Source organism: Terrapene carolina, unplaced genomic scaffold, assembly GCF_002925995.2.
Source record: "Terrapene carolina triunguis isolate 2854851 unplaced genomic scaffold, T_m_triunguis-2.0 Scaffold111, whole genome shotgun sequence".
Taxonomy (NCBI): Eukaryota; Metazoa; Chordata; order Testudines; family Emydidae; genus Terrapene; species Terrapene triunguis.
Genome location: NW_020664462.1, coordinates 29,528,238 through 29,545,926, shown reverse-complemented (window position 1 = coordinate 29,545,926; position 17,689 = coordinate 29,528,238). Strand labels below are relative to the sequence as shown.

Genomic DNA, 17,689 nt, shown 5'->3' with positions numbered 1-17,689 from the left:
ATTCCACACCAAAAAAAAAAATAATTTAAAATTCTGCAAAGTTCTGCATATTTTAATTGTCAAAATAACACAGAAACACTAACAATATAATTATACCATTTTCAATTATTTTGGTAATTTATTTCAAAATACTTGTCAGCAAATAATTGAAAATGGTGTGATTATATTGTGTTATTTTGACAAAAAATGCAGAATTTTAAAATATTGTGCGCAGAATTTTTAATTTTTTGACGCAGAATATTTAATTAGAATTCCCTCAGGAGTATACTACACTCTTTACTTAACCCCAACTCTCATTTACTTGAATGGATATTTGGGGTAAGAAAGAAAAGCAGGATTAGGCCTATAATAGGAACACTTCATTTTAATGGTGAAGCATAATAACCTGTGGAGAGGAATAAAACATCAGGGCAAGATTTCCTAACCAATAGCATTTCCTTTAGCTTTAGGAATGGGTAACAATTAAAATGATCCTAGCTGAAGTAGTTAAATAAGCAGGCAGACAATGCAACAGACTTTAATATTGCGGGAGGTGTTATCACAATAGAGAGCCACATAAATAAATCTACAATATAGTGGAGTGCACTAGTTACATGTACAAATTCAATCTCCTGAAATGTCCAGAGTTCCATAGCATTTATCATATACTTCCAGTTCAAAAGTATTACTAAATATTCAGTACTGTTGAGAGTCAATAATGATGATGGTATGGCAATTTAACCAATAAACATTACTCAAGTATGAGGACTCCAAGTTGTCTGACAAATCAATGATATACGTTATTCCCATAAAAGAAACTAAATGAGCTAAACTGTGCTTTCATTTACCCCGTACAACCACATTGAAAACAATGTTTTACTGCTGTCAGGAACTCCACTGAAGTCAATGAATGTTTTGTCAGCAAAAAATAATAAAGGACTAAACCTTCCTGTACAATGATCTTATCTGACAATCCAAGGAAATTATTAATATTATGTCCTAATCAATGGAGACACCATCTAAGCAACATAAAAGAGAGAAAAGTAGGAGAGCAGTGAATTTTTGTACATCACTGTAATGCATAATATACCATCAACCGACACTGCATTCACCTGAGATGTGGGAGTCTCTACTCCAAACCAGACAGAGTAGGGATTTGAAAACAGGTCTGCTAAATCTCAGATGAGTGCCTGGCCATTGGCTATAACAAGGGAGGAAGATCAATCTTTATCGATCTCTCTCTCCCTCCTCTTCCCCCGCCCCATCACAAGAAAAGAATGGCCTGGCTTAGACACCTAACTCCAGAAGAGGGTTCACAGTTGCGAATCCCAAGCTAAAATAGGTTCCTACCTCTGGCCTGTCAGTCAGGCACCTAAGTACCTTTGTGGACCTGGGTCTTAAGCCCTACCCCTTCCTCTGCATTTAGATGGCTCCCTGCTTGCTGGCTTCTGAGAAGGTACCTAGTTCTCCAGAGCACCCAATCCAGGACTATGAATTGCACTGGATGGTAGAGCGGCTAGGAGTTAGGCATTGCAATGCCTAAGGGCTTGGTGAATCTAGCCCAGGGTGACTATTTTTGTTCGGGAATCTAGGGTGAAACTCTGACCCCCACTGTCAATGACAAAACTCCCATTGACTTCAGTGGAGCCAGCATTTTACCGTTTGTCTTTATATCTGTCCAGAAAGTGTCTAGCACAGCATTTCTCAAATGCAGCCACCAGGGAATTTTTCTGCAGCCATGACAGCCTCCTTGTGGGGGGCAGGGCAAAACAACGACCCCTCCCTGTAGCACCCAGCTGTGGATTCTGGCTGCTTTGGTGTTTGCTGGCACCACCAGCAGGGGATCAGCATCCTCCACACGCAGCCTCCTGGGGGCTCCAGGCAGCGGCTCTTCAGACATGTGGGGCCAGTGTGTGTGATCAGCGGGCTTCAGGTTTCAGCCCCTGGGCTTCAGCCCAGGATGGTGGGGCTCGGGCTTGGAAAAATTATCAGAGTGGCCACCAACAAGGGTTGGTGGCCGCACTCTGGGGTCACCAAAAAAATTGTTCTGAGAACCCCTGTTCTAGCACGCTGCTAGCATTAGACAAATAATAATATAACACAGAAAAGTCTGCTAACAAAAAGAACTTGAAGCAGTTCACTCTTCCAGTGCTAGTTTATGAAAAACCCTGATTTTTTCAGCAAGCTGGATTTAAGATGACAAATAGTAGCTGAGAGAGAAAGAAGGAAGCAGACAAAATAAAGGGAAATAGAGAAAACAACATTTAACTTTAACTTCAATAGTGTAAATCTGTCAAGAGTCACAAATGACCACAAGACTCTAATATTCCAACTTTAAGCTAGTCTGAGATACCACAGCTCAGGCACTTGGCTAGTACTTTATGCTGGAAAGAGAGTTTTTACATTTAGAAATGTAAAACACTGTAACATTTAAGGAATTTTGGCTTCAGTCAGCTGGCCATCTTTCCTCCCAGGTTCAGCTGACAGATGATTTTGAATGTTGCTTTGCCTTCTGTGCATCTGTTGTCTAAATCAACTTGGAGGTAGGAGGGAGGGATTGAAAACTGGCTTTTAAAACAATGGTACATTTTAGTGTCATAACTGAGCATCTTGGCAAAGCAGTTCTTTCTAACCTGAAAAGTCAGTGCAATACCAAAAGATTTGGTCATCATAACCTTAGCCACTAGCCATGGGTGAAAGACCTAGACACTGAAAGTCTTTCATATTAAGGTACAAGGCTTGTGAAGAATTAAGGAGAAAATCACATTTCCTGACTCACTAGAATTTTGCTTTAACCATTTATTTTTGTGTCCCTTTTCAGCTGTTCTAACCCTCAAGCTTTTCATTTCATTCTCTTTTTGATTTAAGTTGTTCTTACTTTTCCAGGTTTTCTGCAATGCAACTTCCTTTTCCAATTTAGTCTCTTGCTTTAAACTTTTGTCTCTCTGGGGTTTTTTGTTTGTTTGTTTAGCTGGTTGGTTTGCTTTGGTTTGCTTTTTGTCTCTCATAAAACTCACTCACATATACCTTGTTGTAAACTGAGTGTATATTTCAGACACCCCCACATTATGAACATAAGAACATAAGAAAGGCCATACCGGGTCAGACCAAAGGTCCATCTAGCCCAGTATCCTGTCTACCGACAGTGACCAATGCCAGGTGCCCCAGAGGGCGTGAACCTAACAGGCAATGATCAAGTGATCTCTCTCCTGCCATCCATCTCCACCCTCTGACAGACAGAGGCTATGTAAATATGTGTGGTTATTTCTGCAATTGCTTCTTCAAAAAAACTCAAAAGGCATCAAATAATATCTAGCATTTATTATTCATGGAAGTTTAGAAATCTAGTCTTTCTTGAAGGCCTATATCTTTGTAACGAGAGAAAAGCCAAAACTGGAACCTTAAATCCCACCCCTTTTGAATTTTGTAGAGGGATGGGATGGATAGACTTGAGTCCAACACTGGCTCCCTGTTTCGGTTATGGTTTTTGGTCCAAAATGTAGAAATCTCACTAGAACTGGTTCTCATGAGTTTCCACCTCTCAAGATGGCAGAAATATCACAAGATAAGTTGATCTGACAAGTTTCCCACCATTATGAGGGTGAAGCTAATGAGATTTTGGAGTGAAAGAATATAAATCAATTCCCAGTCTAAACCTAGTGCACACACAGATCAAAGCTCTGCTTCCTCAATCTATCTCTACTTGCCATTGATGTCAACTCTCTCCTGTAAAAGTCCATTTGTACATGTATGTAAGAGCAGAAGTCTGGTTTCAATAACCTACTTCCATCATTATGTTTCAGGTGTTCCCATTATGACCTCAAAATTTCTGTTAAGCACATAAAGCAGTTTTTTAAATTATGGCGTGGCTTTCAAAAGCCACAAACCTACAAAGGGCAATAGGATTTGCTATATCATATAAGATTATTGGTCCATCTACTCTGGCAGTGTCCAATACATGACATTTCAGACCAAAATGGAAAAAAATATAGTGACTAAAACTGATTTTGCCGTGCTGTACTGAAGAGATTTTTTAACTATAATTAATTTCTGCCCTACCATTCAAACTTTAATTTTAAAAAATCAGTTAAAAAAATTGGCTCCCAAGAAAAGCTATATGAAACTATCAACTATTAATTTCTCATGAATTTGTATATCTAATCAATAAAGAAATTTCACCATTTTCACCAGTGAACACAAGTTTTCACCATGAGAAGTGATCAAATGATATCTTGGGGCAACAAACTAAGGCGGTTCACACATTTGACAACCAAGTTAAAATATTTTCATAGCAAAATGACAGTTTTTCTTTTTCTCTGAAAGAAGTATGTGTATGTGAGAGAGAGACAGACAGAAAGAACCCAGAAGAATTAAAGAAAAAACATTTTGGGTTTCCCCAAACCATTGAAAAAACAGTTTTTCTCAGTTTCACAAAGGGAATAAAATGTATTTACACATCTCTACTCCTGGTAAGATGCCTTGAGTTTTATTGTTCCATCAACACATCAGGGATTTACAAGTATAACTCAGACTGGTATTATTGGGATGTACCTGCTTAAATCCACTACACCCAGATAGGAGAATAAACTCCCATCTATGCCAAGTTTCAGTCCAGACTGAATTTTAACAGCTGGGTTATAAAGTCTTGGATTAAAAAGGATTTGAATGGAAACACCAGTACAACCTTAAATATAGCAGCATCAACAGCACCTCGCCAATCCAATAGACCATGGTACAAGTAGAATTTACCAGTATGTCACCAGGAGTTGTTTTATTTCTATCAAACAGTGGAAACAGAATGGAACACACAGAAACACCATCCCAGGTATGAAGTTTCAATTCAGACTTTTTTCCAGAATGAAATGAATTTTTATAGGCTCCCCATTCCTTTCAGTTTGGAATGCTAAAATTACCTCCCTCTTTCATTCCACTCCTGCTAACACGCCCATCCTGGAATGGATGTTCAAATGACAGTTCCCCGTATTGTGCATGTTCATTTGGGTGCATTTGCACACTTGCATATACATTTTGGTGCATTAACATATATGCACACAAGATGAGTGGAATTTTTAGGTGTAAAATTCACCAAGCAAAAAGGTGTTTTGCCCAGGACAATTTTATTACCTGTACATGCAGATGTTAGTGTATGAGTGGAAGCTTCCATGAGTGATGAGCCATTGAAAATCCAGTATGCAAAACAGGAACATTTCAATGTCAGGCACAACAAGAAAGTTGCCAGTTCAAGCTCAGCAAAGCAGCAGTTTAGTCTGTCTCCAGCTACAGATTTGTACTAGAAAGTAGAATCTCTCTTGTCAGTGACAGAGTGAAGCATGTGATTTCAAAGCCAGTCCCCAAGGAGCGGAGTCACATGTTTTTATCTGTGGAAATTTGTTTTGTTTCTTCCCTTCACATTTCACTAGAATTTTCTTTGTCTCATGTCATATTTTTCACTTTCTTTGGCCCAACTTCTCCCTCCTGCCCAAATACCTAGTAAAAGAGCTTTGCATTAGGGCTTCCCAGGAGTCAGAGAAAACAGATTCTCCTCTCCTCCCCCTCCCAGATGGTAAAGCATCAGTGGAATGGCTCTGTGGCCACTGCACATGCCTGCCCCAAACCTCCCCTATAAATACACAGTGGATCTGCAAAGGTGCCATGTCCCAGCTTTATCCCCCAGCCCCTTCCATGGATCCAAAGGGGAGATTGCTCCAGATCTCTGTTCTGTGCAGCCTCTGCACCATTCCTCCCCAAGCAGCAGAACCATAGCAGGTCACTTATGCTCAGAGCCTTCTGTTGACTTTCTGTGGGCCCAGGAATTTTTCCCTTTGTCTGCTGTATTAGGAGTCCCTGCTTTTATTGTTCTGTACATGCAGGAAGACAGACAGGATTCAAGGGATGTAGTTTAATTAGGCTGCAACTTTATTAACTTAACTCATCTGGGGACTACCCAGCAATAACTCATATGGTACAGGTCATCATTCCTTTCTTAATCATTTCCACCTGTTTGGGGAGGACTGCTGTCAGTCCTCCCCCTTCCCAACCTGGCCCCAACCCATTGCTGGGACCCCATTGCCCTCATCTTGTATGAGTGCTAAGAGGCTGTGGAAAGCAGGTTGTCTCCCTGCTGTACCAGACATTAGGAGCCGTACCTCCTTTCCCCAGCTTCTTTAGGCGATGCCTTCCCCTGAATCTGCTTCCAATTCCAGTTTATTGGGGAACCAGATGCCCAGTAGAGTGAGTATGTGCACTGGACACATGCCAAGTTGTGACAACTTGAACCGAACTCCTGACCCTACCCCATCACATCCATGAGCTGCTTTGACATAGACAGAAAACACCACCCCATCCCAGCCAATCTGGCAGTGAGGGAAAAATCCCTTCCCAGTCCCAAAAAAGGTGATTAGTCCAATGCCTAACAGCAGACCAAAACACCTGATCCTACTCTGAGCCCAGGGTGCTGCTGCTCCAGCATAAAAGAGGGCTCTGTGTGGAAGGAATGGAATATAAATATTCTCCCTCCCCCAGGTGTGCATGGTCCAATATCCCACCTGAGCCCCTTCCAGTCAGCTCCTGGCTCAGGTGATGCTCCTCCTTCCCTCCCCTTTTAACCCAAGGGGGGGGGAGGGGCTCTTAAAGATGCCACAACTCCTTTTCTTCCCACTGGCCAGACAAAGCCCCCACATTCAAGATTGCAGGGAGTGCATTTTGGTGTGCAACCTACCCCATCCTGTAAACACTGTGAGCAGTCCTTGCTTAAGCAAGTAATTTCACTCTCTTCAGTGGGAATCACTGACATGAGTAAGGGTTTGCAGGACTGGATATAAGGCCTTCTCCACATGAGAAAATTGTACTGACTTAACTAAATCTGTTTAAAAATTAATTTATTTAATTGGTGCAATCATCTGTGTGGACCTTCTCACTCTGGTTTATATCAATTTAGCTTCTGAAGTAGATTTTCAAAGGCACAAAGGGGAGTTAAGCACCCAACTCCATATACTTTCAATGGGAGTTGGACATGTACCTTTCCTTTGTGCCTTTGAAACCCCCCTTTAAATTGATAATTTATTGACCTAAGCTTAACCAATAGCCTAAATTGCAACAAGAGTGCCCACATACAGGTGTTAAACTCATTTAACTAAATCAGTTTCTAAAGCACTTTAGTTAAATCAGTACAATTTTCTCATATGGACAAAACCCCAGTTTCCTTGTCAGTTTCTACACGCTCATTGAATATTTCTTATTTAAATGTTAATTGTCTTACTAATTTCCTTATTATAGTAATTATTGGTCATGCTATCCATTGCTGAAGCTGCAAAACAATTTATGACCAATCTAGCCATCTGTTTGCACACACTCATAACTTCCTGAAACAGTCATATTTTGGGCTGGCCTCTTTTTAAAGGCAATTCTCATTCTTTTCTTTCTTTCTCTTTCTTTTCTGCAAAATCTCTTCAGTCATTTTGGGCAATGGGAGAATGGGAAAAAGATATCCTTTCCCCTTAGGACACACGTTAACCACATATTTTCAATAAGCCTAGATGGATGAAGTCTGAAACGTGGCGGGGCATAGTCCTCACTGAGGACTGCAGCATTTGCTAAATTTGAGGGAGGATATAAACATAAAAAGGTTCAAGCAACTGCCAATCACTTTTGGGCATACTCTCTTGGCATTGTCTACCATTTCAGAGGCACCGGCCAATAGTGCTGTCCCATGATGACAGCACGGTATATTTTTCCCACCTGGCCAGACACAGGTCCTGGGCAGGCACAGGGGCTGTTGCTTTCAACCTAGTGGTAAGAACATTTGTATGAGGGAAGCTGTAATGGTCTCAATTAAACACACTGTTGTAACATCGATGGCAGGAGAAAGCTGTGGCCACACAATCATTGCTTAACCCATGATTTTTAGATCTCTTTGGATTTTTTGTCACAATTTAATATTTTCAAAGTCAAAGTTTTAATTTAAAAATATCTCCTTCTCTGCTATAATGATAAAGCCACCACAAACCATGAAAAACAATGTGCTGCTATCCTGCAACAAAACTGTCTGCAACCAAATAACTGGCTTGATCCTGCTTTTATTAAAGTGCATGGGAATTTTGCCTTGCCATCAATGGAAGCAAGAAGAGAAACTGACTAAAAACAACTGTGAAATTGACTTAATTGATTTTCATTGTCAAAACGGAAAGAAATTCAAAAAGTGTGCAAACAGCTAAAGTACTAAAAAGCCAACTTGACTTTTAAAATTCTCAGTTTGTTTACAACGTAAGATATATCTTTAAACTGATACTGCCCATTTTAGCACAGGTAATTTCTTGTTTCTCTTTTCTCTAAAAACAACAATAAAAAAATTAAATGCAATCTCTTCCCAAAGAAAATCTATATTAATGCAATATTGCCCAATCTGATAATGCAAAAAGTAAAGTTCCATTAGCAAAGTTATTTTAACTGTGTAACCTTCAAATTTCAGTTCTATCATTTTGTGCATTAAATACTATATTTGATATTCCACTTCCCAATTTTGGTTCTTGACTACACTGGGGTCTGTAGCTAGGACCTCCTGCAGTTGGTTTTAAGTGACCATTTATTTTAAAGTATCCCCAAGGATTCCTGTACAATTTAGTTCAAACTTGCAGAAATCATTAATACTAGAATTTTGTGCTGGCCACTCAAGACAGGTTCCATTGTATTCAGGTTATGCTTCTGATTTTATAGCCCATTTTAAAAAGTACATGTTCATTTCTGAAAATATTAAATTGAGAGGAAAAGTTGGCAAGGACAACACAGAATCACAGAACTATTTTGTAAGGTACACACACACACAGAGGCATAAATGACATCTGTGATCATAGGCCGGATCTTATAATATGCTGAGTGCCTCCCGCAAGATTGGGGTGCTAAGCACCTTCAGCTCCCAGTGCAACTCAGTGGGAGTTGAGGGTGCTTACAAAGTGCACAGGATCAGGCTGTGTCAATCACAAACTTCCCAGGAATCAGAAGTAGGAAAAGAGGAAGGCGAGGGGGGGGGGAAAAGGAGAGAAAAAAGCAACAGTAATGAAAACACCAGAAACCAAACATGCTCCTGAGTACAAACATCTAAAAATAAAGATCAAACATCTTCAAAATCAGCCAGTCTCTCAAGTTTTTTTTAAGCTACCTTCCTTTCCAGGTCTGCAAGTCTTAATTTCCTCATTATTTTTATTTGTTCTGGCTCTCCTACAGTGCTAGGTAACACATAAAGTAAAATTAATGAAAATCCATCTGTCTCAAGAAGTTTGCAAACTCTCCATCCTGGCATTTCATCCTTTTTATTTTAAATTTTAAATTTTGCTTTGTTTATCAGCCCTAGCTCACAAAATAGTGACATTCCAGGAAGTTGGGTGTTTTTTTAATTTCCTTTAACTGTAATAGTGCAGAAGATTCTGTATCAATAGGTGACCAATAGATAGAGCATTTGAAGAACATATCAAGATAATTACAATGTTAAAATTTTAATAAACCATTGGGCAAAGATTAACTTAGGGCTGGTCTACACCCAGCCGCTAGTTCGGCGGCTGGGGATCGAAGTTCTGGGTTCGACTTATCGCGTCTGGTCTGGACGTGATAAGTCGAACCAGGAAGTGCTCGCCGTCGACTGCGGTACTCCAGCTCGGCGAGAGGAGTACCGCGGAGTCGACGGGGAGCCTGCCTGCCGCGTGTGGACCGCGTCTGAACCGCGGTAAGTTCGAACTAAGGTATGTCGACTTCAGCTACGTTATTCACGTAGCTGAAGTTGCGTACCTTAGTTCGACTTAGGGGGTTAGTGTAGACCAGGCCTTAAGTTTTTGACACACATCCAGATCTCACTAATATTGTTAGATCTTTTTGTTATATTATTGTACAACGCTTAACACAATGGAAACCTGGCCTCTAGGTACCTCCACAATATAAATTATAATAAATAAGAATAGATAAATGAGGTTCTCAGTTCTTCATATATTTAATGAGTGCATCAGACCAATATACAGTGGAACCTATCCAAAGGGACCAGCAAAAATTGGCTACCTAATATAAATATTTTTTTTAACTAAAGGTTAAACAAAATCATACTGGAAAACTTGAGATACATCAAACTAAAGTCAGGAGGCTGATCAATTCTATATATAGTAGATCTGCACTAAGAACTACTCTGGACAGATAACTTTCTGTCTTAATTGAACACATATATAACAGCAGATGATATATGTATCCGTTAAGGTAGAAGCTCTTTTTTCACTATTCTATCATTTCATGAGCTGGCAATGGTACATATTTCAGTCTGTTCTCCTATTTAACAATGTCAATGATATGTGAGAATGGAATGAAATGGCTGAGGGAAGTGCAAACCAAATACAGAATGTGTAAAAGATTTAAGCTATGCAGCTTTCTGTTTTCTTTTGAAGACTCTAGTGGGTATTAAAATGCTAACATTTGGTTCTCATGACCTCACAATAATTATTTAGAGGTATAACACAAAGACATTCTCTTTACAATAGGTTACACTCTAGTCTTGATCTCAAGGTAGGATTCCCCAATTCCATACATGGATCTAGGGTAGCATATGGTCGAGTCTTTATAAGCATATTAATGATTGGAATGGGAAATGGTACAACCCATTTTCCGTATAAATTTTAAACTGCAATTTCTTGTTTTTGTCATTGGACACTGAACTCATATCCGGTTAGTTTGGCCAGAACCATTAAGATACACAGGGCCACATTCTGATCTCCATTACACCAGAGTATATTAATGGAGTTATCCCAGATATACTGATATAACTGAAATCAGAATGTGACTTGTAACATAGACCAGCTGCAGTTAGTAAACTTTAAATTCATGATTAGCTACAAGAAATTGCTCTTAAGAAAATTCACAATAAATAGTTTGCTTCAAAACATTTTCTTCTGGCATGTTTTCTACCATTATAAACATATCAACTTTGCTAATATTTTTTCAAAACTAAAGTGTGAATCAATTTTCACTCACAGTTTATTTAAATGCCAAATAAATTGTTGTCATAAACTAAAATGCCAAACAGACAGTTTGAAATTCAATTCTTGTCTCCTAAGAATTATTTATTTTATTAACACAAATGATATGGGTTAATAAATGTATAGTAAGCCTCACTTTTTAAAAAGTCATTCTCTCACTTTCTTCAATCGGAGACTTATGACTGACATCAGAAAATAATAATCGGCTAATCTGGCATCACAAGAATGGATTGTAGCTATTATTGAGAACATACATACATGTCTGCTACATGATTATTCTGGGAACAATGGAGGGGGGGAATTCTGAAACACTAAAACTTTCTTATTTTAACTCAAACTGTAGCAATCATTTTGGTAATTTCAAATATTTCTAAAATAGCGCTCATAAATAGACTTGAAATAACTTGAAAACACACACATTATTTTTTTCTTATAACAGGCTCTGTTCTTGCATCTCATAACATCACCAGAACCCCTTTAATGGAATTATAAACTTATAGTTTAAAACAGCCTACCTGCATCTACTATTTTATGAGTGGCTCTGTACACATGGGAAAGAGATTGCATGATTTAGCACACACCTGGCAATTTTCTTTCCACAAACTTCTGCTTGTCTGTTTTATAAGTGTAGGTAGAATAAAGTATATCCTAAAAGTTGTTCAGTTCTCATCAAAGACTGTAACATTCAAAAAGTTAATAAAGATATTTAAAAAGATCTTACAATGAATTCCATATATGCCATGGTTATTAACTTTATGGGGAAATATGCTGCTATTCGTACATTACAGCCCAGCCTGTTAACACTGCTACAGTTATAGTACGGCTGTCTCAGCCTTTCCATTAAAGACCCTATTTTTCACTCTTGGCTGAAACTTGGCAAGCAAAACTTAGCCCAGTAGCAAATTTATTACATTTAAAAAAATCATTGTGACCATTTTAAAGTTACAATATAAAAGTATAGAAAATCCAAAGTTTACATGTCTAAGCTGCTGTATCTGTTTTTCAATAACTTCTGATTTAAAAACAAAACTTGGCAGGCGATTAGTCCATAATGTGGACCAAATGCTCTTGGTATGTTGAAAAATAATGTTGAATGATCAAGCAATTTAATTTTTGAATGTGTTCACTATGCATGCACCATTCCTGTTCTACATAAGATTTGATATTACCACACACTCTAAACTCATCATCCCGCTAAGATCTGCATGAAAGGGGTAATTGCTGCCTCCTTAGCACTGTATTCGTCCCCTCATATTCAGTGGAGATCTCTTCACAGGGACAGAGATCCTGAGAAATGGGCAAGGGATGAGAGGTAAAGAGCTACAGACAAGTCAAGAGGAACCTGTGTCTTTCCCTCCCAATCAGTCCAGCTGGGAATCCACAGCCTAGAGCCGTATGAACTTTCCCACAGAGCCCCTCCAAGCCATAGAAAAATGACCACTGCTGAAAGGGGCAAAAGCTGCGTACCGAGTCCCTGGTAGGCCAGCTTTAGCTGGGGAGACCCAAAGCCAATGGGAAGGCCCTATGCTGGTGCTGGTGGGATCAAAAGTTTGAGGTTCAAAATTCTACGTTTTTCAGGTACGGAGGGCGGGGGGAGCCACTGCCCTCTTCCCCCATCCCAAAAAAACTGGAGTAAGCTCCAAAGCAGAGCTTTTCTCCCCCATCTGTGAGGGGGTGGCAGAACCCAGAGATGGTCCAAATCTTGCCCTGATGTACACCCATTAAAGGGGTGTGAGTCAAGGCAGGTTTGGTGATTCTCTGACAGACAGCCAATTGGGTGACACAAACACATTTTTTCTTTTATTGTTAAGATTAAAAGAATAAATTAAATGTTAAAACGATTAAACCAAGAAACTGAGAGCTAAGCCTAAAGCTGCATGAGCTCAGTGTGTGGTGCCTAGGTAGGGCAGCAACAACAGGGCCAAGCCACTTGCCAATGTATGCAGCAGTAGGAGGCAATTAACGATTATAAGCCCCAAGAGATCATATAACCAGCTGCACACTGGGGCTGACTCATCCTGTATATGGTTGAGCCTGATGTACAAGCGGGAAGGAAGGGATCCACATGGTCTGCTTGGGAAGCAGGTAACTCACAATGCTCCCCCACTCCAAGGATGCCTAGGTGTATTTAGATCCTGATGAGGCCAGGGTGGTACTTGTACCCTAGCACTGTAGTAATGTTCATGTGACTCCTAATGGAGAGAGAGAGAGAGAGAGAAAGAGAGAGGATGGCTGAGCCCCCTAAACACCTCAGGACTTTCCTTCTGGGCTCCCGCAAACTGGGGCACCCACTTCTGAAAATGTTGGCTACATATATTTTTTTATGCCTACCCTGAGAGGGAAAAGATTAAGGAGTGTCTCAAGAGTTCTTTGCCATCCTCCCCCATCTTCAGCCCCAACAGATGTCCACCTCAGCCTCTGGGGCAACAGCTCGGTAATATCCATTTTAAAAATGTTTCCCTGATATCCACTGTAAAATACGGTATTTACACCAGGGTAGCTTAATTTCGTGGACAATCATCACAGAAGTGTAGGACTGGAAAGGACTTCAATAGGTCATCTAGTCCATTCCCCTGCACTCAGGACAGGACTAAGTAATAACTAGACCATTCCTGACAGTGGTTTGTCTAACCTGTTCTTACAAACCACCAATGATGGAGATTCCACAACCTCCCTAGGCAATTTCTTCCAGCACTTAACCACCCTGACAGAAAGTTTTTCCTAATGTCCAACCTAATCCTCCCTTGCTGCAAATTAAGCCCATTGCTTCTTGTCCTATCCTCAGAGGTTAAGGAGAATAATTTTTCACCCTGCTCCTTGTAACAACCTTTTATGTACTTGAAAACTGTTATCATGCCCACCCCCAATTCAGTCTTCTTTTCTCCAGATTTAAACAAATCCATTTTTTTCAATCTTTCCTCATAGGTCATGTTTTCTAGACCTTTAATCATTTTTGTTGCTCTCCTCTGGACTTTCTCCAATTTGTCCACCTCTTTCCTGAAATGTGGCACCCAGAACCGGACTGAGGCCTTATCAGTGCAGAGTAGAGTGGAAGAATTACTTCTCGTGTCTTGCTTATGGAATGATGTTCTGGGATGTATCGGGGAGGATGTTCTGGGATGTTCTGATGATGACAATAGCTTATAACTATGTGATTGCACATGTATCACTAATGGGAGTTATCCATTCATATGAAGGGCAGAATGGACACCTATATTCATTTCACCTATATGACATTAACAAACAAAGCCAACTGTTTTAAAATGATACATGAAGAATTCCTTACCTGTCCGGTACACAAAATTGCCTTCTGTCTCTGATGATGATGGGGACACCAATTCCTCCTCAAATTCGTTGGAACTAAATGAACCAGAATGATTCCTTTGTCTCGTTTTTTCCATCATGGCTGCATTAGTAGCCATGACATGTCTCAATGAGTCATTTAGGTAACGATTCAATAAGCTGCTTTTGTATTTGGGAGGTGACACATAATCCTCATTGGCACTTGTCTCTGGTCTCACTCCTGTTTTTATCACCGAATTTTCAGTTTTAATCACAGTGTGGTGAACTGGTTTGTTATATCCCCCTTCATTGATATGGTTTCTTGGAGGATTTTCCCCATCTGAAGAAGAAAGATACATTATGGTTTATATAATATTTATAGAGTATCCTTATCTGTGCATCTTTAAATACATATAACATGATTAAAGCTAGGCAAATAACATAACTAATGATTTCTCAATTAATTTCACTTTTTTCTGTTCACAAATTGTCCATGAGCAGATCATGATCTTCTCAAATGTTTTAGCTATTCTAAATTATTTTCTGAACAATTTTATAAATAATGCTTGGTATGTAACTTTTATATGAACAATGCATTCCATGCATTTGATATTTGAAATCTGAACAGTCAACTAAATCACATGGTATCTTTCAATACCCTGATTTGATTAGCTTAATTCTTAACATTGTGTTTGCTAAGAATTATTAATTTGAAATTCATTTCCCATGAACACTAAAATATTTGCTTAAAATTTGCTCTTTAAACAATATTCCTGCAACTAAACTTTTATGGAAAGTGAACACAAAAGAAACACACATACAGATGAAACAAATTCATTTAAAGGCAAACAAATATTTCCATAAATGTTTTGCGGCATTGACTCATTTCTAATATGACGACAGTGGATACATATTTCATGTTACAAAATTATTGGAAAATTATTGAAATGTATGATTACTATCAACATTCAGGAAACAAAAGTAGAGTGCCATATAAAACTTTTTCACAGCACTGCACTTTCATTTTGCTGAGGAGAGGAAATGTGAAGGAATTTTCCAAGGACTGCTTTTCCTGCTATGATCGCACTACAAACCAAATCCTGCTCACCTTACTATGTGAGAAGTTCACCTGAAGTTAATCAGACTGTTTTTGTTAATAAAGTGACCATGATTTGGCCCTACCGGCATATATCACATAAACATAGGAACATTAAGGCCCTTTGATTTCAATTAGACTAACCAGGTCCTTAAAGCTATGCACATTTTGAAGTGTTTTGCTGTACTAGGACCTAAAGGAGTAGGTCTGTTATTTAATACCCAAAGAACTAAGCATTATTTTGTCTAATAATAACATACAGCAAGGATAAACAAACCTAATGTATGGCCAGATTCTCCCCCCCAAGTTAAACTATGTAATCCTATTAACTATAGTGGAGTTACATGTGTATAACTGCAAACAGAATTTGGCATACAGCTCATGAAAAATAAAGCCTATGGCACTGAAAAGCTTTTTGTGAAAGATCGGAATCCTTTCTGAAGAATCTGATATTTTCTAGTTTCACATAGAAACATGGAACAAAGTTAACATAAAAATATCAACAAACCTTCAGAACATGAATCATCACTGCTTACACTAAGTCTTTCAGCATTTCCTTGAACGTATTTGTTGTACAACTTTATTCGTAAAGCCCAGCTGAGATCTGGTTGCCGGACTGTATTCTTTAGGCGACGTCTTGCATTGGCAAACCAGTTTGATACCTACATAAAAACAAATGCAATGGTTTTCCTCAAAAAAATTACAAATCTAATCTGCTAATTGTTTTACAAGTTTCAGGTATGCTTTGTGAAAATGTAATAACTGAAATGTATTCATATGTATCAAGGCCCAAGTGTGTGTTAAACTCAATTAATGAGAATGGAGAATTTTTCCTGAGACAGGAATGCAGGATCAGGCCTTCAGTTGGCAAATACTCTTTCTGATGAGTTAGCAAGCACTTGTTGTTAATAATAGTCAGTTTTAATTCAACTCTTCCATAATGTCCCTTTTATATTAACTTCAGCATCTTTGTGAAAAGATAATATACTGAAATTTTAATAAGTATCTCCAATATACTATTCGTTTTTTTAATTAAAGTAATGTTAAATCATCTACTAGTTGACACTGTAACATCTATTCTTAGACTATAAAGTATGTGCATAATAAAAGAGTAAAATATAAACCCATTTCAATATATTGACATAAATGACTAAATTCTGCCCTTTGCTGTGCTGGCACATTATGACTGATGACAAGAAGGTAAAGGGAGCAGCGTGTAGGGAACATACCACGTTTAGAGTCACTGCAGAAACCTAGACATTGATCTATAGATAATTATCCAAAACAATATTTTTCGAAGAGTAAGATATGACAAAATGGACAAAAATTATTTAACACACGTGCTGTGCCTTCTGATATACACTGGCTCCAAGAAGTGAGGCTAGAAAAGAGAGGGTTGCAATATTGTGTAGTACTTTGTGTGTTAATGAAGTGAAAAAGCATGTTACACATACTTTAGACTCTGACAAGTCACCTATGTTGTGCAAACATTCCAAACATGATCCCATGTGTTTACAGTGACTTTGAATAGTAATGTTTGCAGTATTTGGGCAAATGCTGACTTTGATTCCACTTTCACTTAAATGAGTGTAAAACTGGAGAAACTCGATTGATGTCAGTGAGCTACACTGGTGTAAATAAAGAGAGTCAAGCTGTCTACATTCTAGAAATTTGGAAATCTCGATAGAAACTAATCATGTAGAAGGACTTTAGAGTGCAGGTTACTTCTGCCAGGGTTAATTGTATTTTGACTGGCTCTCTTCAGAAAGGATGCAAAGCATCATTACTTGAAAAGCAGAATGTGAGGGATCTCTGGATTGTCCACAAAGCCCTCCCCCATTTTTATGCTGTGAGAGTCCTAACACAGAGAGCGATTGAATAGGTAATTCACACTGATTTCAGCATGATAGCACGGCCTATTACCCTGCAAAGCCAGCTAATGCATGTTCAGTCACCTGTAGCCATGTAGTAATTGTATCAGCAATCATAAGATAAAGGGGTAAGGAATGGATAGCAGAAATGCAAGAGACCTACAGGCCTAGACCTATAACAATAGCTTAAGCAGTTAGCATGAGTATAAGGTCTTACAGCCTGATAGGAATAGTTACTCAATAAGTTAGCATAAGAAAGTAAACTAACAATGACCTTAAATCACAAGATGGTATAAAGAACAGGAGTACTTGTGGCACCTTAGAGACTAACAAATTTATTTGAGCATAAGCTTTCGTGGGCTACAGCCCACTTCTTCGGATGCATAGAAGGGAACATATATTGAGGAGATATATGTTCCCTTCTATGCATCCGAAGAAGTGGGCTGTAGCCCACG

The 17,689-nt window shown here is 38.9% G+C and overlaps 1 protein-coding gene across 3 annotated transcripts in view; it reads right to left on the bottom strand.

Moving 5' to 3' along the window:
* MKX (mohawk homeobox) overlaps positions 1 to 17,689 on the bottom strand; it is a 65,330-nt gene that overhangs the window by 33,732 nt on the left and 13,909 nt on the right. For all 3 annotated transcript variants that reach the window (XM_024223592.1, XM_024223606.1, XM_024223617.1), the window contains exons 4-5: positions 15,872 to 16,025; positions 14,272 to 14,607 (exon numbers count right to left, since the gene is read on the bottom strand). In XM_024223592.1, the coding sequence (XP_024079360.1) occupies positions 14,272 to 14,607; positions 15,872 to 16,025 (490 nt within the window). The remainder of the gene's footprint in view (positions 1 to 14,271; positions 14,608 to 15,871; positions 16,026 to 17,689) is intronic.